At 32.8% G+C, this 18,102-nt stretch overlaps 1 protein-coding gene across 1 annotated transcript; it reads right to left on the reverse strand.

Moving 5' to 3' along the window:
- Positions 1-3,944: 3,944 nt before the first annotated feature.
- LOC116123245 (probable LRR receptor-like serine/threonine-protein kinase At1g56130) lies at positions 3,945-12,060 on the reverse strand. The gene is given in 24 exon segments (XM_031409041.1): positions 3,945-4,349; positions 4,461-4,611; positions 4,746-4,977; positions 5,229-5,439; positions 5,523-5,641; positions 5,907-6,068; positions 6,158-6,353; positions 6,466-6,845; positions 6,953-7,014; positions 7,134-7,178; positions 7,518-7,580; positions 8,086-8,151; positions 8,261-8,332; positions 8,416-8,487; positions 8,578-8,649; positions 8,751-8,822; positions 8,905-8,976; positions 9,076-9,147; positions 9,250-9,321; positions 9,442-9,513; positions 10,081-10,152; positions 10,258-10,329; positions 10,517-10,703; positions 11,919-12,060. Coding segments are annotated over 24 exon segments (3,141 nt in total).
- Between the last annotated feature and the right edge of the window lie 6,042 nt (positions 12,061-18,102).

Below are 18,102 nucleotides of genomic sequence, written 5' to 3' on the forward strand. Positions count from 1 at the left end.
GTCTTCACACTGTTGTAGAATCTGATACTACTTCTTCTGTTGTTGATCTGTCTTCACCTATTGTAAAAACTACTAGTGGTTCTTTGTGTGTAGGAGATCCTTTGGCCAGTTTTTCAGTTAGACCTGTTAATGCCCCTAATACAAAAGAACCTTTACCTAGTGATTTAGCTAGGCCTGTTGCTGATTATGTCTTACCCTTAGTTATAGAATCTGATTTATCTAACTCCTCCGCTAGTGATTCTTTTGGTCCTTCATGTGATTCTACCTTAAATGCATCAGGTTCTCACACTTCTTCTAATCAATCTTCAGTTCTAGAAATACACCTAGAGGTAGTCTTACCCATTTCCCAGGACAATGTAACAATGTCAGTACCTATTGTGCAAACCAATGCAGTTACAAATTGTCATCCAATGCTCACTAAGTCTAAAACCAGAAATAGTCAGATCATAAGTCAAGCATATCTAGCAACAACTTCCATCCTATCTGAACCGAAAAGTGTATCTAAAGCCTTAATTACTCCATAATGGAACAAGCTATGAATGAAGAATTTGAAGCATTAAAAAGAAACAACACATGGGAGTTAGTTCCTCCCACTTTCGATATGAATATATTAGGCTACAGATGGGTTTTCAAAACCAAATTAAAGTATGATGGCACACTCCAGAAATACAAAGCCAGATTAGTGGCTAAAGGCTTTCAACAAACACTAGGGGTTGACTATTTTGACACCTTTTCCCCTATGATTAAACTGGCTACCATCAGGATTATGCTTTCCTTGGCAGTCCATAATAGTTGGGAGATACAACAAATCGATATTAACAGTGCTTTCTTGAATGGAGACCTCATGGAGACTGTTTTCATGATGCAACCTAAGGGTTTTGGTGACATATCTCATCCCAAGCATGAGTGCAAACTCAACAAGGCCTTGTATGGATTAAAACAGGCACCTAAGGCCTGGTTTAATAAATTAAAAATAGCACTTTTAACTTGGGGTTTTCTGTGTTCCACTTCAGATACAAGTCTATTTTTCTTCAAGAAAGACACTCAGGTAATCTACTTACTTGTGTATGTTGATAATATTTTGATTATCAAAAATGACTCAGCGTTAATTTGTCAGATTGTTGCTGATTTGAATAGCTGTTTTGCACTCAAAACCTTAGGAGATTTAAGCTACTTTCTTGGGTTTGAAGTTCATAGGAATGAGACAGGATTACTTTTTACTCAAACCAACTATGCTCAAGACTTATTAAGCAAAGTTGGTTTAACCGAATGTAAGCCATGTAATACCCCAATGGCCACAGGTAAAATTGGGAAAAGAAGACAATCCCTTCTTTGATCAACCTACTCTGTATAGAAGTCTAATAGGCCTTTAGTACTTAACAATCTCACGACTTGACTTGGCTTTTGCAGTCAATAGGTTAATTCAGTTCCTTCAGTATCCAACGGTTAATCATTGGACTGCATGCAAGAGAGTGTTCAGGTATATTAAAGGAACTATTCATCATGGATTGTTCTTCCAGAAAAATGTGAAATTTCTTTTAGAAGGGTATGCCGATACAGATTGGGCCAGTGATGTGAGTGATAGGAGGTCTACTTCTAGCTACAATATCTTCCTTAGAGGTAACTTATTCCAATGGAGTTCTAGAAAATAGAAAGTTGTTTCACTTTCTTCAACTGAGGCTAAATATAGGGCCTTGAGTCAAGCTTCCACAGAATTAGTCTGAGTTCGACACCTATTTCAAGAGCTTGGAATTTAGATAAATAATGTTCTTATGTTTTGGTGTAATATGAGTGTAGGAGCATTGTCATCGAATCTTGTTTTTCATGCCAGGACTAAACATATCGAGATTGATGTCCATTACATGAGAGAGTTAGCTATGCAATATGTCACATCGGAATATCAACTTGCTGATATTCTTACTAAAGCCCTCCCTGCACAAAGATTTTTAATGCTTAAAGATAAGCTGAATGTAGTTGTTTCGCTACCGGTTTTGGAACAACAATCTACAGCAACTTGATAAGCATTAGTTCTAAACTCTGCATTTGTTTGTTCTATTTTACTGCGTATTGCTATTACTTCGGTTCTTCTTTATTTGATGTTGGTGGTCTCTCTGACTGTGACATAAGGAGTGGTTTGCTATTGAGTGATAAATGTGATATAAGGAGTGGTCTGCTGTTAAGTGATAATTCAGTTTGGAGATACTTTTCTGAGAAAGACATTGATTGTGATATAAGAAGTTTTGAGTTTCTGTCTTTGGTGATTGGAAAATTAGAAAATGTTTGGTTTAAGGGGAAATGTTAAGCAAAGGTACTGTGAGGAGAAAAGTGAAACATAATAGTTTTAGAGAAGCTAGGTCTATTTTGTAATGATTGTGCAAACTATGTGGCTTAAGTGTAATTACATAATACTTTAAAAGCACTACCGTTTTATACACAATAATGGCTATATAAGTGCTTATTACCTGTAACAGAATTCAGTTAATAAAAATACCAAATTTCCTATTCTTCTTCTTACTGAAATTTCTTTGCGTTTTTCTTTCTTGATTCTACAAAATCCTTTAGTCCAGATAAGGAAAGTATTCCTTCTTTTGGTTTGGACCACAAAACAAATTAGGAAAAGAAACTTTATTCCCTATGACCATTTAAGGATACTATGACACATGTAAAAATGTCCTAAAAGGTGAGAGACAAAGATAAACGATATCTTTTTCAGTTTATCAAACATGCAATTCGTGCTGGGTTACAAAAGTCTGAAGCGAGAGTGTAAGCGCAAACTATTGTGCACACACACACTCTAAACGAAACAAGCCAAGACACAAGTCTGGCAACCAGTGTGCACACAAAACTTATGTGCACACACACAACAAAGGAAACAAGCCAAATCATTATATTTGCAACAAGTGTGCCCACATAACTGTTGTACATGCACACACACAACTCATAAGTTTGACAAATATGAGTTTTTCACAATATTTCTAGCAAAATATCATCAGCTTCAAAAGTATGCAATAGGAAGCTCTTGTGAGGCCACTTTCTGATATTGTTGACGTTGATTTTTGGGCACTATCAATCACTGTAATTGAGTTAGGAAGGAGTCATCGAATCTTCAGCTTTAGCCTAACAAATGGAGAATGTTGTTGAGAGGTAGGATAGGCACTCTTCTCCTCCTAAGCTGTTTCAAATATACATGCAAAATGAACAAACAAGTTTCAATGGAAGCCGACAAGGGGATTTGCTAACATGTACCATTTGAAGCTCAAGTAAGCCTAGTGTTCACTAAAATCTTTGGATTTCAGATAATAAATGATAGCTACTGGTGATATGAAAGGAAAAAGGACAATATAGGGTACGTTTGGTTCATTATTTTGGATAGGATTTTGGGAATGATTTTGGGAATAATTTTGGGTAGTTGGATAGAGGAGTATTACGAGGTAAAATTTATAAATTTATAAAAAAAAACCCCAAGGTTTTCTAATTTAATTAAACACCCCAATATGTAAAATGACAAAAACACCCCCACCACCCGCAGTGCCAGATTCCGGCCACCACCGCCGGAATCTGGCTAATCGAGGAAACGTGTCTTATAGCGAATTGAACTGTTAACCCCCGTAAAGATACAAATTGTTGACTTGACATTAAAAAATAATTACATCTAACTTATTGGTGTCCAACATTGAACTGTGAACCTTTCATTTAATGGTCCACTTCTAAGCTGCAAACAAAGTTGCTGAAACATAAGCTCTATAATCTCAACGGCTACAAGTGCAACAAAAAAAGAAGAAACCAAAGTGAACTTCTGCTAAACTCCATTCAGTATAATGATCCTAATATTCTATAAATTGTCTCATATTCTTAATACAACTTTGATAACTTCCCAAATATTACAAGTCTTATTGTTGTTTGCAGCTGAAAATGTGCAAACATATATAAATTATGACTTCTTCTCACCTCCCATCTGATATTATGTCAGTGAACTGAGTGACATCTACTGGGGAGAGTAATGGATCAACTCCATGGCGAAGAACAGTTGGATTGTTAGATTCACTTTTCTTATTCCCATAGCTTTTTTCGAATGAAGTTGCAACACTATCTTCATTATTAACAAAGTCACTTGTTATGTCCTTAAAATCCCAGTCAGTCAAATAACTTGGCTTGGAAGTAACAGTCCCCACTTCTATGTCTCTAGCAAGCATGGCCACAACTCTTGACATGGGTGGCCGCAACATTGGTGATGCTTGAGTGCACAACAGCCCTACTCCAATTATTCGAAGAGCTTCATTTTTATTAAATTCGGTTAATGTGGGATCGACCAACCCCAAACTTCGGTTATTTTCATGAAGATTCCATGCCTATAAATATCATGTAGAGAAGACCATTTGCAAGGAGAAAAATGAGTTTGTCTAATTTAGTACACAGGAGAAAGCAAAGAAAATGAAACGAAGTTGAAGTTTATTCTTTACCCATTCAAGAAGATAAACTTTTTCAGTGTCCAATCTATTGCCAGAGTTTGCTCTTCCACTAATAATCTCCAAAGCAACAACACCAAAACTGAATACATCAGCTTTTTCTGTCAAGTGTCCACGCATTGCATACTCCGGCGCTAGATAGCCTCTACAAGATGATTGACAATAGTTAAAGGTTAAAATTCTGAAGTCTAGATATGTAAATTTAATTAAATTATAAAATTAGACTTTCACTGAGTTCTTATACATGCTTCAATGTGAAAAATGGTTGAAGAAGCTTACATGGTGCCTGCAACTCTGGTGCTGAGGTGACTTATCTTGTCATCGTACATCTTTGCCAATTCGAAATCTGAAATTTTGGGGTAGAGTTCGGCATCAAGTAAGATATTACTTGCTTTGACATCTCGATGTACAATCTTTGGTCTTGATTCCTCATGAAGATAGGCTAGACCTCTTGCCGTTCCCATGCATACACTAAACCGGGTAGGCCAATCAAGATGCAACTCACTATTTCCTGCAAAAATGGTAGCTCCATTAGTTGAAACTTCAAAGAGTAGTTAATATCTATTGAATTGGGAAATTTAGGATTCAAGGATAATATATCTCAATTAAGGAGAAATTTAGAGCTTTCTAAAACAGTGTTATACAACCCTAAGGAAATATATTGCTTCTTCTAAGTGGTTTAGTTTCATAATATGAAACTTGGACTCATTAAATTTATATTTTGTACCAATGAATATATAATCACAATGTGCATTCTCATACCGAACAACACTTGATCAAGGCTTTTGTTTTCGAGGTATTCATAAACAAGGAGTCGTCTCGTTCCTTCAATGCAGTAACCATATAGTCTCACAAGATTACAATGTTGCACTGCAGAGATGGTGGCGATCTCATTTATAAACTGATCTTTCCCTTGATGAGATCCCGCTGAAAGTTGCTTCACAGCTATTATTCTTTCATCCGAAAGTGTACCCTGTGAAGAACAATAGCTAGTGAAAATTGACATACAACTTCTTCCAAGGTAAAGTAATGATTTACTAGAAAGATATAAGTTACCTTGTACACAGGTCCAAATCCTCCCTCTCCGAGCTTGTTTGAAGAGTCGAAGTTATTTGTTGCAGATCTCAACTCAGCATAACTGAAAGTGTTTTGTTTAGGACCTATTGCTTGTAGCACTGCATATTCAAACTCAAAATAAATGGATTTTCTTGAATGGGGGACCTTAATAGTATTTCTATATACACTTCCATAGCATTAGTCACATAACACCGAAGTATTTATATTACAAGACGTTACTACCTATTAAACAATTTCTCATGGAATGCAAAGAATCCTATATTTGAAATCTAAAGTTGTGTTGCTTAAAAAAAATGTGCACGAGTAAGTGAGCAATGTAGCAACTGCTATGGATGATTTTTACACCATCTATGGTTTCCTTACCTTTCTGATCATAATCATCTTCTTTTTTCCTTACGTAAAAAACTGTAAATATCAGTATGAAGTCCAGAATTCCCAGAGGGACTGCAATATCAACAATTAACCCTGTCCGGTTCTTTTTGCGTATAGCATTTGGCGGTATTCCGCTCACAATTGGTACAAAATCTGAATTCAGTTAGTAGTAGTAAGAAGCAGATAAGCACATGTAGTACAAGTCATCTTAAATGAATATGAAAAGGAATCACAAGTTTCACCTGGAACGACGCTAATAGCCGAAATTGATGGTCCATAATCACCTTGTTTAGGTATGCAGCAAGTACCTTTACCAGTCCAAAATAGGTGAATTTCAAGATGGTTCTCAGACACAATAGCATTGAAAGTCTTTGTAATTGCTCTGTTAACACCGCCTGCCTCCTTTGATATATCAAAATCCTTTAACTTGAGAGTTCCCTAGAGGACAATGTGGGAGTTAGAAATCATATTTCTCAATTCAATTGAAGTATATGGAATTGAAATAAAGGAATCCATGTACAATATGAATATGAACTCAGGATAAGTTTACCTGAATATAGATATCAAAAACACGCCTACCAAGGCTCTTCCATGTTTGTGAGCTTCGATCATCAAAAACTGTTTCGGCAAATAACAAGCTTATATTATAAGGGCCATTCTCAAGACCAAGGCCATAGTATCTAAGTGATCCAGGAGATAGTCTTGAAGTCTGATAAAGCTCTGGCGTTCGGGTTCCGGTCACTTGTGCGAGTGTATTTTGCACGTATGATGGATCTTCTCTATCAGAAAACAACCCCACATTACTAACTGCCCATTTTTCTGTACTCGTTACATTAAATGAAGCCGCACTAAAAGATGAGTTCTCGGTCTCATAGACTATGTTATCAGCTGTCATCTGTTTACCACCACACTTGATTGCAAAATTTGCATCTGAAAATACGAAGATGAAATAGTATTAATTTTAATAACAGCATTTAAATGCATTTTGACACTATATTATTGAAAAAGAATTAAATAGAAGAAAGAAAACGGCCTACAGCGCGGAGTATTCCTATTGCAAAGGAAGTTTCTCTGAAGACAGTTCAATCCAGGGAAGACACTGGCAAGCACATAAAACATCACTGCTTATTTGTATTGAAGATTCAAAAAGCAATGTGATAATTAGTTAATATGAAAAAATATGACACTTCACATATCAAAAAAGGAATTTTAGCTCACCTACTATTTGAGCTATCAAATGCGAAGTTGTTAGCCACCAGATTCCTATATAATTCAAAGCAACGATCAAATGTATTCCAAAATCTGAAGTATTCTAGTTGTTGAAGTATAGATGCAGGGATTATATAACAAGGGCATTATGAAATGTGTTATGCTTTATTCATGTTATCCCAAATGGTTAAAGTACCCTTTTTGTTGGAGAATCAATCACAAGAAAATGAAGATTTTTGCTTGATATCAGCCCTTTGAATGCTAGAAAAGAGAACAAAACATAAGGAAAGATGCTCATATGAGGTCTACAATGCTAATCTAGCTCCAAAGCTAAGTCTTTAATTCTAGAAAATGAAGATGAAGAAAGCAAGTATAATAGTTTAAGAGACATACAGTTGCAAATTTGAAGTCACCCATGACGGAAAAGTTCCTGATAAATAATTGTATGATAAATCTCTGCAGAAAATTGTTAAGTTTAGCCACCTGACAGTAGAACAATTCCGAGAAGAATTCAATTGCTTCCATCAATTTTTTTTTTGGCATTTAGAGAAATGCACTGAGTGGATTTTCAAAGGAGTTTGTATGTAAAGAATTCTATTGCTTTTATCAGTGGACTAATTCCATGATACATATCAAACTTTTCTCTTGCAACCACTGGATCAATAGAAACAGTGAAAAAATTCAGAAAATCTTGCAGTTAACCTATGACATTGATTATAGGATAGAAAGGATGCACCATAACATTGGTACGTAACACTATATCTTCCTTCGTTTTTGTCAATTTACTGCTCACTCCAAAATTCATCTGGCACACATAGATCCTCTATATTGGAGTATCTACAAAATTACAGAACTAGATAACACAAAAAAAGAAATGTAACATTTATCATTGACTTGTTATAATATACAGACAAACACATACACACACAAATGCAGTCATATATATACAACAAAGGCTCACATGGTTTGAAGATTTTAACTTTTTTGGCTCGGAAGGTTTCCCGACAGACTATTGTTTCCAAGAAACCTGGATATTGAATGGAAGGCATAAGGCTCATATCAAAATTTTAAACAAACTATTAACTCTTCAATACTGAAGATCTTTAAATTGACAGATGGCAAGTTAATGAATTTACAAGTGAGTAAGAGAACTGATATTGAATAAAGCACTCGGGATTTCACCAGTTAAATTGTTGAAACTCAAGTCCCTGCAAAGTAAAGATGAATTTTCGATTAAAACCAAGAAATTAGTGGCAGTGCATTTGAGATTTTGTTTCTAATATCAACTTACAGAGTCATTAACTCTTGGTATTCTCCAATGTCAGAAGGAATATTACCAGTGATCAAAGCATTTCTCAGATATCTACAAATAAGAAAACAACTGATTAGTGTAAAAAATAAAAGATTAATCAAGAAGAATAGAAAATGTGAATTTAAGTATGTGTAAACTTACAAATCAGTTAAGTTCTTCGTTCTTCTAATGAAATCAAGAGAAGAGCTAATGTTGTATATATCACTGATACGCCTACAAAATTAATTCGAACAAGACTAATATGATTTCTCTTTACATAGAGAAAAGGAAGAAGAGTAAGATATCAAAAAATCAACACAAAAAGATATACTAACAAGGAGGCCAATGAGATCAAGTTAGAAAAACTTGATGGTATAGGACCTTCAAAGGAGTTCCCTTGAAATCTCCTGCAAGAACATTCAATCAACTCTATGTTATCATTCACATAACACAACTGAAGATAAATATGCAAAAGTTTTCGCAGCTTACAGGGATAAGAGCTTGCTCCAATTCCCAATAAAATCAGGTATTTTGCCTGTAAAAGGACTATCTGATGCCCACCTGAAATTTTACAGACACTCATTGTACGCTAATTTCAGGCAAAGTAATCTTCCAGCAGAAATAGAATGCCATAAACATGTAGATGGGGATCTTTCTTACATAGTTTGCATATTACGAAGATTAGCGAAAGATGAGGGAATTTCACCACTCAATCCACAACTGTTTATGTATCTGTTAAATTCATCAATCAAAAGTTTCTTAATTTAATAGGACAAAAATCTTTCGTGTCAAATTTAGTACTACACTGAAACAAATAAGAAAGTTGGAACCTACATTTGCTCAAGCTTGGCTAAGTTACCAAGTTCTGGAGGGAGTGTTCCTGAGAAATTGTTGGAAACAAAAGACCTGCATAACATTTATGAAATAAATATATTTCTTTAGGAATCAGCAGTTATGTGAATCCAAACAAAAACTGATTTCTAATCACGGACCCAATTGAAAAGAGAGAAAACTTTTAAGACTTACAGAACAGTTAACTCCTTAAGGTTTCCAAGCTCCTTGGGGACTGGCCCAAAGAATGCATTGTGGGCAATTGACCTGGAAACAGCCAAAAGAACAAACAAACAGGCATCAATTAGCAGCATAACCTTAAGTATTAAAAGATAAAATTTCTAAAAAATTTCCCTTTTCAAGAATCAAAGTCAGTTATTAGTTAAAAGAATTAGTTGTCACATTATTTAGTATCATTTTAACATAATAACTTAAAACTATGCATATCACTCAAAAGAAAAACAAATGCTTCGGATTTACGAACTAGGATCCTCTCCTTTATCTTAAATTTTATATTCTACAGATTGCACGATAAATATTTGTTAATCAAGAGCACTGTTGGTTTGTTTTTAATGATGAAGTCATAAGGTTCAAATCAAGGAGACACATTCTGAGTCTTACTATTTAATGTGGGTAAGGAATAAAATTCAATAAGACTTTGATAGTGAACCGGGACGTTACACGAATGTTTGTAATAATATGCGATTATAATTTCTTTTTTTCTTTCTATTAATAAGTAATTATGAACTTGATTTTATTAAGGATAAAAGTCGGATTTGGAGATAATACATATGCATGGAAGCATTGGATGGAAACCATGAAACTTATACTCACAATAACTTCAATCGAGATAAATTTCCAATAAATGCAGGCAAGGGACCAGTGAAATAGTTTTGATCGATTTTCCTACAAAACTCAATCAGAAAAAGATGATAAAAAATTAGTGTCCGATGATCTCATCATGATGAATATATATATTAAAAAAAATTAAATGAGTGGGAAAAATCATACAAAAATGTCAGATATTTCAAATTCACCAGTTCTTTTGGAATCACTCCTCTTTTGCTCAGTGCATACACCCTCCTGCAAAATAAATTAAATCTTTATCTGCATTCACAAACTAAAAATATCGCAATTCCAAGTCATATTTGAGTATTTTTATCATTATTATTATAAGTCTGTTGTTACAATATCGAACTTGTAGTATTGAACAATAAACTTGTAAACATCACGGCCCGCATGATCCGAGCAAAGAGAAAGGAAAGCTTACAGTTGGGTGATATGGCAGGTTGAGCCATCGTCATAAGTGCAATCACATTTGATAGCAGGATTATTGATAGGGTCTTCAAATTCAGTATCATTGGTGGCAGTTCCACTGCATGGCTCTCCACTTATGTTCCACAATCCTTCCACTGCTTCTGCTCCCCATTTTTCAAATATTGAATACAATGCCCTCACTGCTCACAACACCATTCATATTGAATTTAATACAAATCTGGATGAATATATATTTTATGCCAAATTTTTATAATTTTTTTATTCAAAAAATAAATACATTTGTAATGGTTCTACATAGAAAATTACCATTTTTATCTGTACTATTTCTTCATAATGTTCTTAATTTTTATTTTTATTTTCCCTTTGTCAGAGCTGGAGCTAAAACTATATATGGACTCAAATAAAAAATGTAATCAACAATTACAAACAATGAATAATAGAAGTATATATATTTTTCATATTTTATGTGAAAAGCAATTTTTTTTATATGGTTTAATAATAGTATTAGATAGTTTTCAACATTTTACTAATGAAAAATATCTTTTAAAACCAAATTTTGTGAAAACAATTAAATTATATTTTTATGGCTTTATTTTTTTAATTTCTTTTTAAAATTTGATGGTTTTTTAATTTTTTTAGTTTTTAAATTTCGATTTTAATTTTTCTTTGTTTTTGTCGTAATTTCAAACTATCTTTTAATTTTAATTGTCCTTTTTTTTTTTTTTAAATTTCTGAAGAGTTTTAATTTTTTTGGGTTTCTTAATTTTTTTTTTTTAATAGTAATTATATATATTGTACCTTTTTTTATATTTTGAAACTCTTATACCCTTCTACCTATTTTAGAAAAAAAAAAAAAATTATTCCCCAGTTGAAGTTATTGGTGGACCTTATATATATATATAGTTACACAAATTTTGGCATTATTTTTAAACCATTAGATTAAAACATTTGAATGAGTGAGATTGAATTTAAATTATGTTATTTTCCAAATGCATTGAATGTGTGTATTTTATTGAATCTCAATTATTTAAAGTGTTAGATCCATTGACCTAAAACAATGAATCAGTAACAGATTAGATTATCATGAATCAATGATCATAAATTTGGGTTAAAAATCTGCGTTAACTCATATTTATATATGTCCAAAAGATGATGTGTATTTATACCCTTTAAGATTCAAACTCCAAACTTCTATTTTGACAAAGATTTTGTCTAAACAATGAATAAAAAACTATCAATATCTGTAAGCGATGAATGAAGAATCATTTACCTGAGAGTTTGTTGTACACTAACAAAATTATGATTAATATGCAAAAGAATAAATACATATAAATAGTGAAATAGACACAGATGGAGTGAAAAACAAAATACAAAAAGAAAGAAAAAGATTGTACCTTCAGTGGGGTCAGTGGAGGCAGTAGCATTTTGAGCAATGGATTTCTGAATTATAAGAAAAATTATAAAGAAGCAAATACAGAAAAAGTGGGAAAATCTTGAAGAAGAAGATAAAGAAAGCAGCTTCATTCTGGAACTCATGATGTTCATTTGGTTTACAAGAGAATGATAAAGAGATAATGTGTCTTAGTCTCAGTTATATTGACAAATGAAAGAAGGACTGAAGTGGGTTAAACGCGGAAGAATAGTATTGGGAAAATTTGGAGCCAGTTTGGTCAAACAAGTTGACAACAACTCTCAAGGTGCATTTGGTTCAAGGAATGTTAGATCAGTGGGAATGTTGGATTACTGGAATATTATATTACCTTGAAGATTACTGTAAATTTTTAAGAAAATATATTTGGTTAGTTGGTGGGTATGTTATATTAATATGCTTGGTTAGGAGGAATAAATTGATGGCTATGTTATTTAAATTACTAAATTACCCTTTTTAAATATTAATATAATATTATTTTTATTATTAATTTTTGCATAATTTCTTTTAACCCCCAATATTTCAGATTTAGCTAAAACATCCCCACTTATATAAAACTTTAATTTATGACAAAATCACCCCCACCCCCTGCCGCCACTGCAAACTACCGTCGGAAGTCTCTGAAAGTCGCCGTGAGTAGCTCACCATGACCACGCGACTCCGATATGGCCGTTTCTGACCATAATGATGGCCGAAAACAGCCATATCGAAGCCTTCCGAAGCCTCCCAAAGAATCTCGATCATTTTTAGGGACTCCGACGACTTTCCAGCGGCGATGGTGTTCTGTAATTTGTTTTAAATATTAGGGCATTATTGTCCAAAATGATAATTAAACAAGGGTAAAATTGAAATGGTATATTAATGTAAATTGATTTTAAAACAGGGGCATTATTGTCCAAAATTTTTATTAATAAGGGATAGAATTGTAACAAAAATAAGATTACCTTAGTAATCTTATAATCCCTAAGAAAATTGAGGTAATCAGATTATCTCCAATATTACCAACAGTGACAACTATTGGTAATGCAAAATTACCGGAATCTTATATTATTTGACAACCAAACACTCCAATCAAGTAATATAAGATGACATAACCCCAGTAATCTTCCATTGCCTCCAATCAAGTAATATAAGATAACATTAAATATCGATCGTAGTACATCATAGTAAATATTAAATGACAATTTACAAACTGCCATTTATTTAAAAAATCAATACTCATTTCCCCTATCATACATTATAGTTTATTTACATGAATAATGCTACACCAATAATCTTTTCTCACAAACTTTTCTTACCATCTCTAACGTGACAATTGAGTTGGTACTGTCATATCAAATCAAACTAGATCAAAGAAAATGTTATTCATTCGTAGGGAACAGCTGTTCCTGAGTTGGTGTGTGGGAAGCTTTTATGGAAAATTCAAAGTGTGTGAGTCCTCATTTTGGAAAATTCAAAGTTGAAGACTCAATGGTTATTAGGAAGAGAAGTTTCTAAGTCCCATAGCAGTTAAACTTAAACCTATCAGAAGAACCTTGAACTTTGAAAATTCATAAAATCTCTGCAGAATAATTATTCCACAGAATAGTAGCCGAAATACTTTTCTTCGTTTATGTGATTTATGGACCTTATTTCGATGGAGACCATGCAAAATTTCAAGGCTATGTTAATTTAGTGGCCCTCGATAATAATAATAATAATAGTAATAATAATAATAATTATTATTATTATTAAAGGTGTCAACTGCAAATTAATAAGTTTCAATTAATACATAAATGAAATTTTTTAATAAATTTAGACCAAGTTTACTTATGTTAGTAAACTATTGGAAAATAAAATTTCAACCAAATTTGGAAATTACAAAATTTTATCCTGCAACAATTTCTTCACATATGATAAAGGAATTACAACAAATATTTTAGGATAGAATGTAACATTTAAATTTGTTAATCCTCCATTAGTAAAAGATATTAATAATTTAAAAAACTTATATCAAAAATAAATCTTATTAATAATAAGAAAAGACAAATTAATTTCTTAAAAAAAGAACTAAAACATGAAAGAATAAAGCAACAATTAGAAACTCCAAAAATTCAAGAAATTATTAAAAATTTAGAAAAATGATCTTCGCAAGATATATGCTCAACAATTCCAAATGCCTTTTGAAATAGAAAACAACACCTAGTTTGTCTTCCCTATATTAAGAATTTTGATGAGAAAAATATACCAACAAAAGCTAGACCCATACAAATGAATAAGAAATTACTTGAACACTGTAATGCAGCAGAAAAGGAAAGAGGAGTTCCAAGATTGGTAATCAATTATAAACCATTAAATAAGGTATTACATTGGATTATATATCCAATTCCCAACAAAAAAAGATTTAATTAATAGATTATATAATGCCACAATATTTTCAAAATTTGATATGAAATCAGGATTTTGGCAAGTTTAAATAAATGAATTAGATAGATACAAAACGGCATTTAATGTTCCTTTTGGTCAATATGAGTGGAACGTTACGCCTTTCGGATTAAAAAATGCACCTTCAGAATTTCAAAATAGTATGAATGATATCTTTAATCCTTATATACACTTTACAATAGTATATATTGATGATGTTTTAGTTTATTCAGAATCAATAGATTAACATTTAAAAATATTTGAAGAAATTATTAAAAGAAATGGATTAGTTGTTTCAACCACAAAAATGAGATTGTTTCAAACAAAAATCAGATTTTTGGGTCATGAAATTTATAAAGGAACTATTAAACCAATTAACAGGTCAATAGAATTTGCAAATAATTTTCCCGATGAATTAAGGGACAAAACAAAATTACAAAGATTTTTAGGATGTCTAAATTATGTAACAGATTTTTTCCAAGACCTTAGAAAACTATGTGAACCGTTATATCAAAGACTTAGAAAAAAACCTCCTGCATGGTCTGAGTCTTATACCCAAGTAGTTAGAGAAATTAAATTCCTTCCTTGCCTTAGTATATTAGATCCATCAGCCTATCCTATTATAGAAACTGATGCCTCTGATATGGGTTATGGTGGGATATTAAAACAGAAATTAGATAGCAAAGAGAGTCTAGTTATGTTCCATTCTGGAGTCTGGCTCGGTGCTCAAAAAAATTATTCAACCATAAAAAAAAAAAAAAAAAAAAAGTTGTATCAATTGTTTTATGCATTGCAAAATTTCAAGATGATTTAATAAATAAAAGATTTTTTATCTGAACAGATTCTTCTGCATCAAAATTTATTTTTGAAAAAGATGTAAAAAATTTACTTTCAAAACATATTTTCGCAAGACGGCAAGCAATACTTTCTTGTTTTGACTTTGAAATCGAACATATCAAAGGATATAATAATTCATCACCTGATTTTCTTCCTCGTGAATTCTTATAGGGAAAGAAAAAGCTGAGTGACAAAGAAAGAGAGTGATTGAAAGAAAAAAAGTTGAGTGATGAAAGAAAGAGAGTGATTGAAAGAAAAAAAGTTGAGTGATGAAAGAAAGAGAGTGATTGAGTGAAAGATGGGCACTCCCATAAAAAAACAATAATTTTCATGAAGAAAAAATATTACCCAATTTTCAAAAATCAAAAAATCTTTTTACCATCATCCAAAATCGTCATCTTTCCCAAAAGAAAAATAATCACAGAAAATTTCTAAAAAATATTCTTTCAAATGATATTTGGCAAATAATTCTTTTTGAAACCCATATTGATGATTTTTTGGAATTAAATAAATATCTTAAAAATCCAACACCAATTCAATAAGCCAAAGCCTTACCCCTTTCTTCAAAAGCCATTGACAAAATTATTCTTGAAACCAAAATCCGTGCCAAAAAAGTCCTCATAAAATATAAGGAAGAAAATCCACAAGAACCATTTAGTAATTGGGTTTCTACTTTTTTTAACAATAAATTTTCAGCATCAACATCTGAAAATAATAATTATATTCAATAATTAGTCGTAGCTAAAGAAGCTGCTGACCTAGTTGAAGCAGAAGATTATGAAAATGAAAATGATTTATTAAATTCTTAAGTTCTAGACAATTCCCAAAACTCTGAAGACAGTGATTCAGATAATTTTCTTTTGGGTGATTCCCAAGTTGAAGATTATTAAATAAAGGACAATGACTCAGCAGCACCTTTATCACATGTTCAATGCTTTTGTGGATTTCCTAGAAAATTTTCAAGATTTCCCTTATCAACAAGAAGATTTTTCAAGATTCCTTTATCAACAAAATCAGTTTGTCGGCCACTATCAAGACAAGTCCTCAATAATTCAAGACACGTTTCCAAGACAGCTCATCAGCATATCAACAACTTTATCTTTTATTTTGTATTGTAATTATGAAGACGGATTCAGATGTATTTGAAATCCACTCCTTTGTAGTATAAGTATGTATCACTTCCTTTGTAAGCGGCGAGAGAAAAAAAATAGAGAGAAAACAATAGCACAAAAAAGTTTATAGTGTCCTTTGTAAACATCATCAAAGCAATAAAACGTTTCTTCATCAAACTAGTATATACTTGTAAGTTTATCTCATTATTTCTTTTCAAGTCTTTTACCTTTATTATTTCCAAGTCTTTTACTATTCATTGTCAATATATTTGTTTCTAAGTCTTTTACAATGTTTGATTTATATTACATCATTTTTTATTACATCCCTCAAGAATTTTAACTTATGTTATGAAGCTATTAATAAAAAAATAAAAATAAAAAACAACCTATTTTGAAAACTACAAAATATATTGTCCTGTAACCATTTCTTCACATTAGAACTTTGTCCAATTCTTATTTTTTTAATAAAACATATTTTCCAAAAGAGGATGAATATTTATACACATGAAGATTCAAACTCCAAATTTCTATTTGATACAGAGTTTATTTAAACAATCAAGAAAAATGTTAGCTAGAACTTAAGCTTGGATTCTAAAAATCTATAGCACATTACAAATCAAAATTAATAAAAAAAAAAATCTGGGTATATTAAATATTATCATAGAATTTTCACTTTTTTTACAAAAAAAATGTATTTATAATATTTGCTTGAACATTGACTCATCATGAGCAAAGTCCACGGGCTAGCTACCATTCTTTGTTTGAACAGTGTTCAACTCAATTCTCTAATTAATATGCCAATCTATATCTATATATTTATATATCTATCTATCTATCTGTTATGCCCGAAAAAATAAAGGGCTGACGTGGGAAAGTCACGTGAAGGGTAACCTGCTCCCATCAGAGCAACACGCACACGTCAGACCTGCCAAATGATATGGAGCTCACACGCGTCCATTCCCCTGCAATAAGTCGTGCAAAGTCAGCTTGGGAAAGGGAAAATGGGACATAAAGCCGAGTTAAATCCTGACAATCACACCAAACCATGGATTTAATGATGATTACACGCTTCAATTTGATATAAAATGAAGAAGACCCCTTCATTAAGGGGATTCGGCCATTTTCATACAAAGAGAAAAATCTCTCTCTCTCCTGTAAAGACATTTTACTTTTCCAACTCTTTTGAAAGTCAGTTCGCAGTTGCGACCTGACCCACACTAATATCAATACAAATCAGTGGACGTAGGACTTGCTACCTTAGCATCCGAACCACTTAAAAAACTCCATTTGCATTTATTTTCGCTCTATATATTCCATTTTCACATGTATTTAACAGCCAATCAACGTTAAGCACATGAGAATTCGTTGGTGCTTAAACCGAGTATCAGACAGTTTGGCGCTAGAAGGAGGGCATGATTTAGTGTCTACCCTTCATCAGGAGAATCTTTGACCTACTGATCCTACAGCTACAATGGCCCGCCAATCTGAACCTGAGCAGGGGAACCAGCATGCGGAAGGAGTCCCCCTAGCTCAGAGGGACACCCCTTCCAACATACCTCCAGTTTCACAAAATGTTGTTGGGAATACCCCAGCAGCTCCGCAACTGGACCCCACCATCAGAAGCTACCTGGAGAGGTTCGACAATACTCTCCAGACGGTCAACCAGAGGTTGGACCGTCTGGACCAAGGCATGTCATCTACGACAGCCGGAGCGGTACAACCGCACAAAACGCCCGCAGGTCGCGCGAAAGCGCGGCAAAGGGCGATAGCCCGTGCCGCGAGCACTGCAGCGCGTAA

The sequence above is a fragment of the Pistacia vera genome, unplaced genomic scaffold (assembly GCF_008641045.1).
Source record: "Pistacia vera cultivar Batoury unplaced genomic scaffold, PisVer_v2 Contig1405, whole genome shotgun sequence".
In the NCBI taxonomy this organism is placed as follows: Eukaryota; Viridiplantae; Streptophyta; class Magnoliopsida; order Sapindales; family Anacardiaceae; genus Pistacia; species Pistacia vera.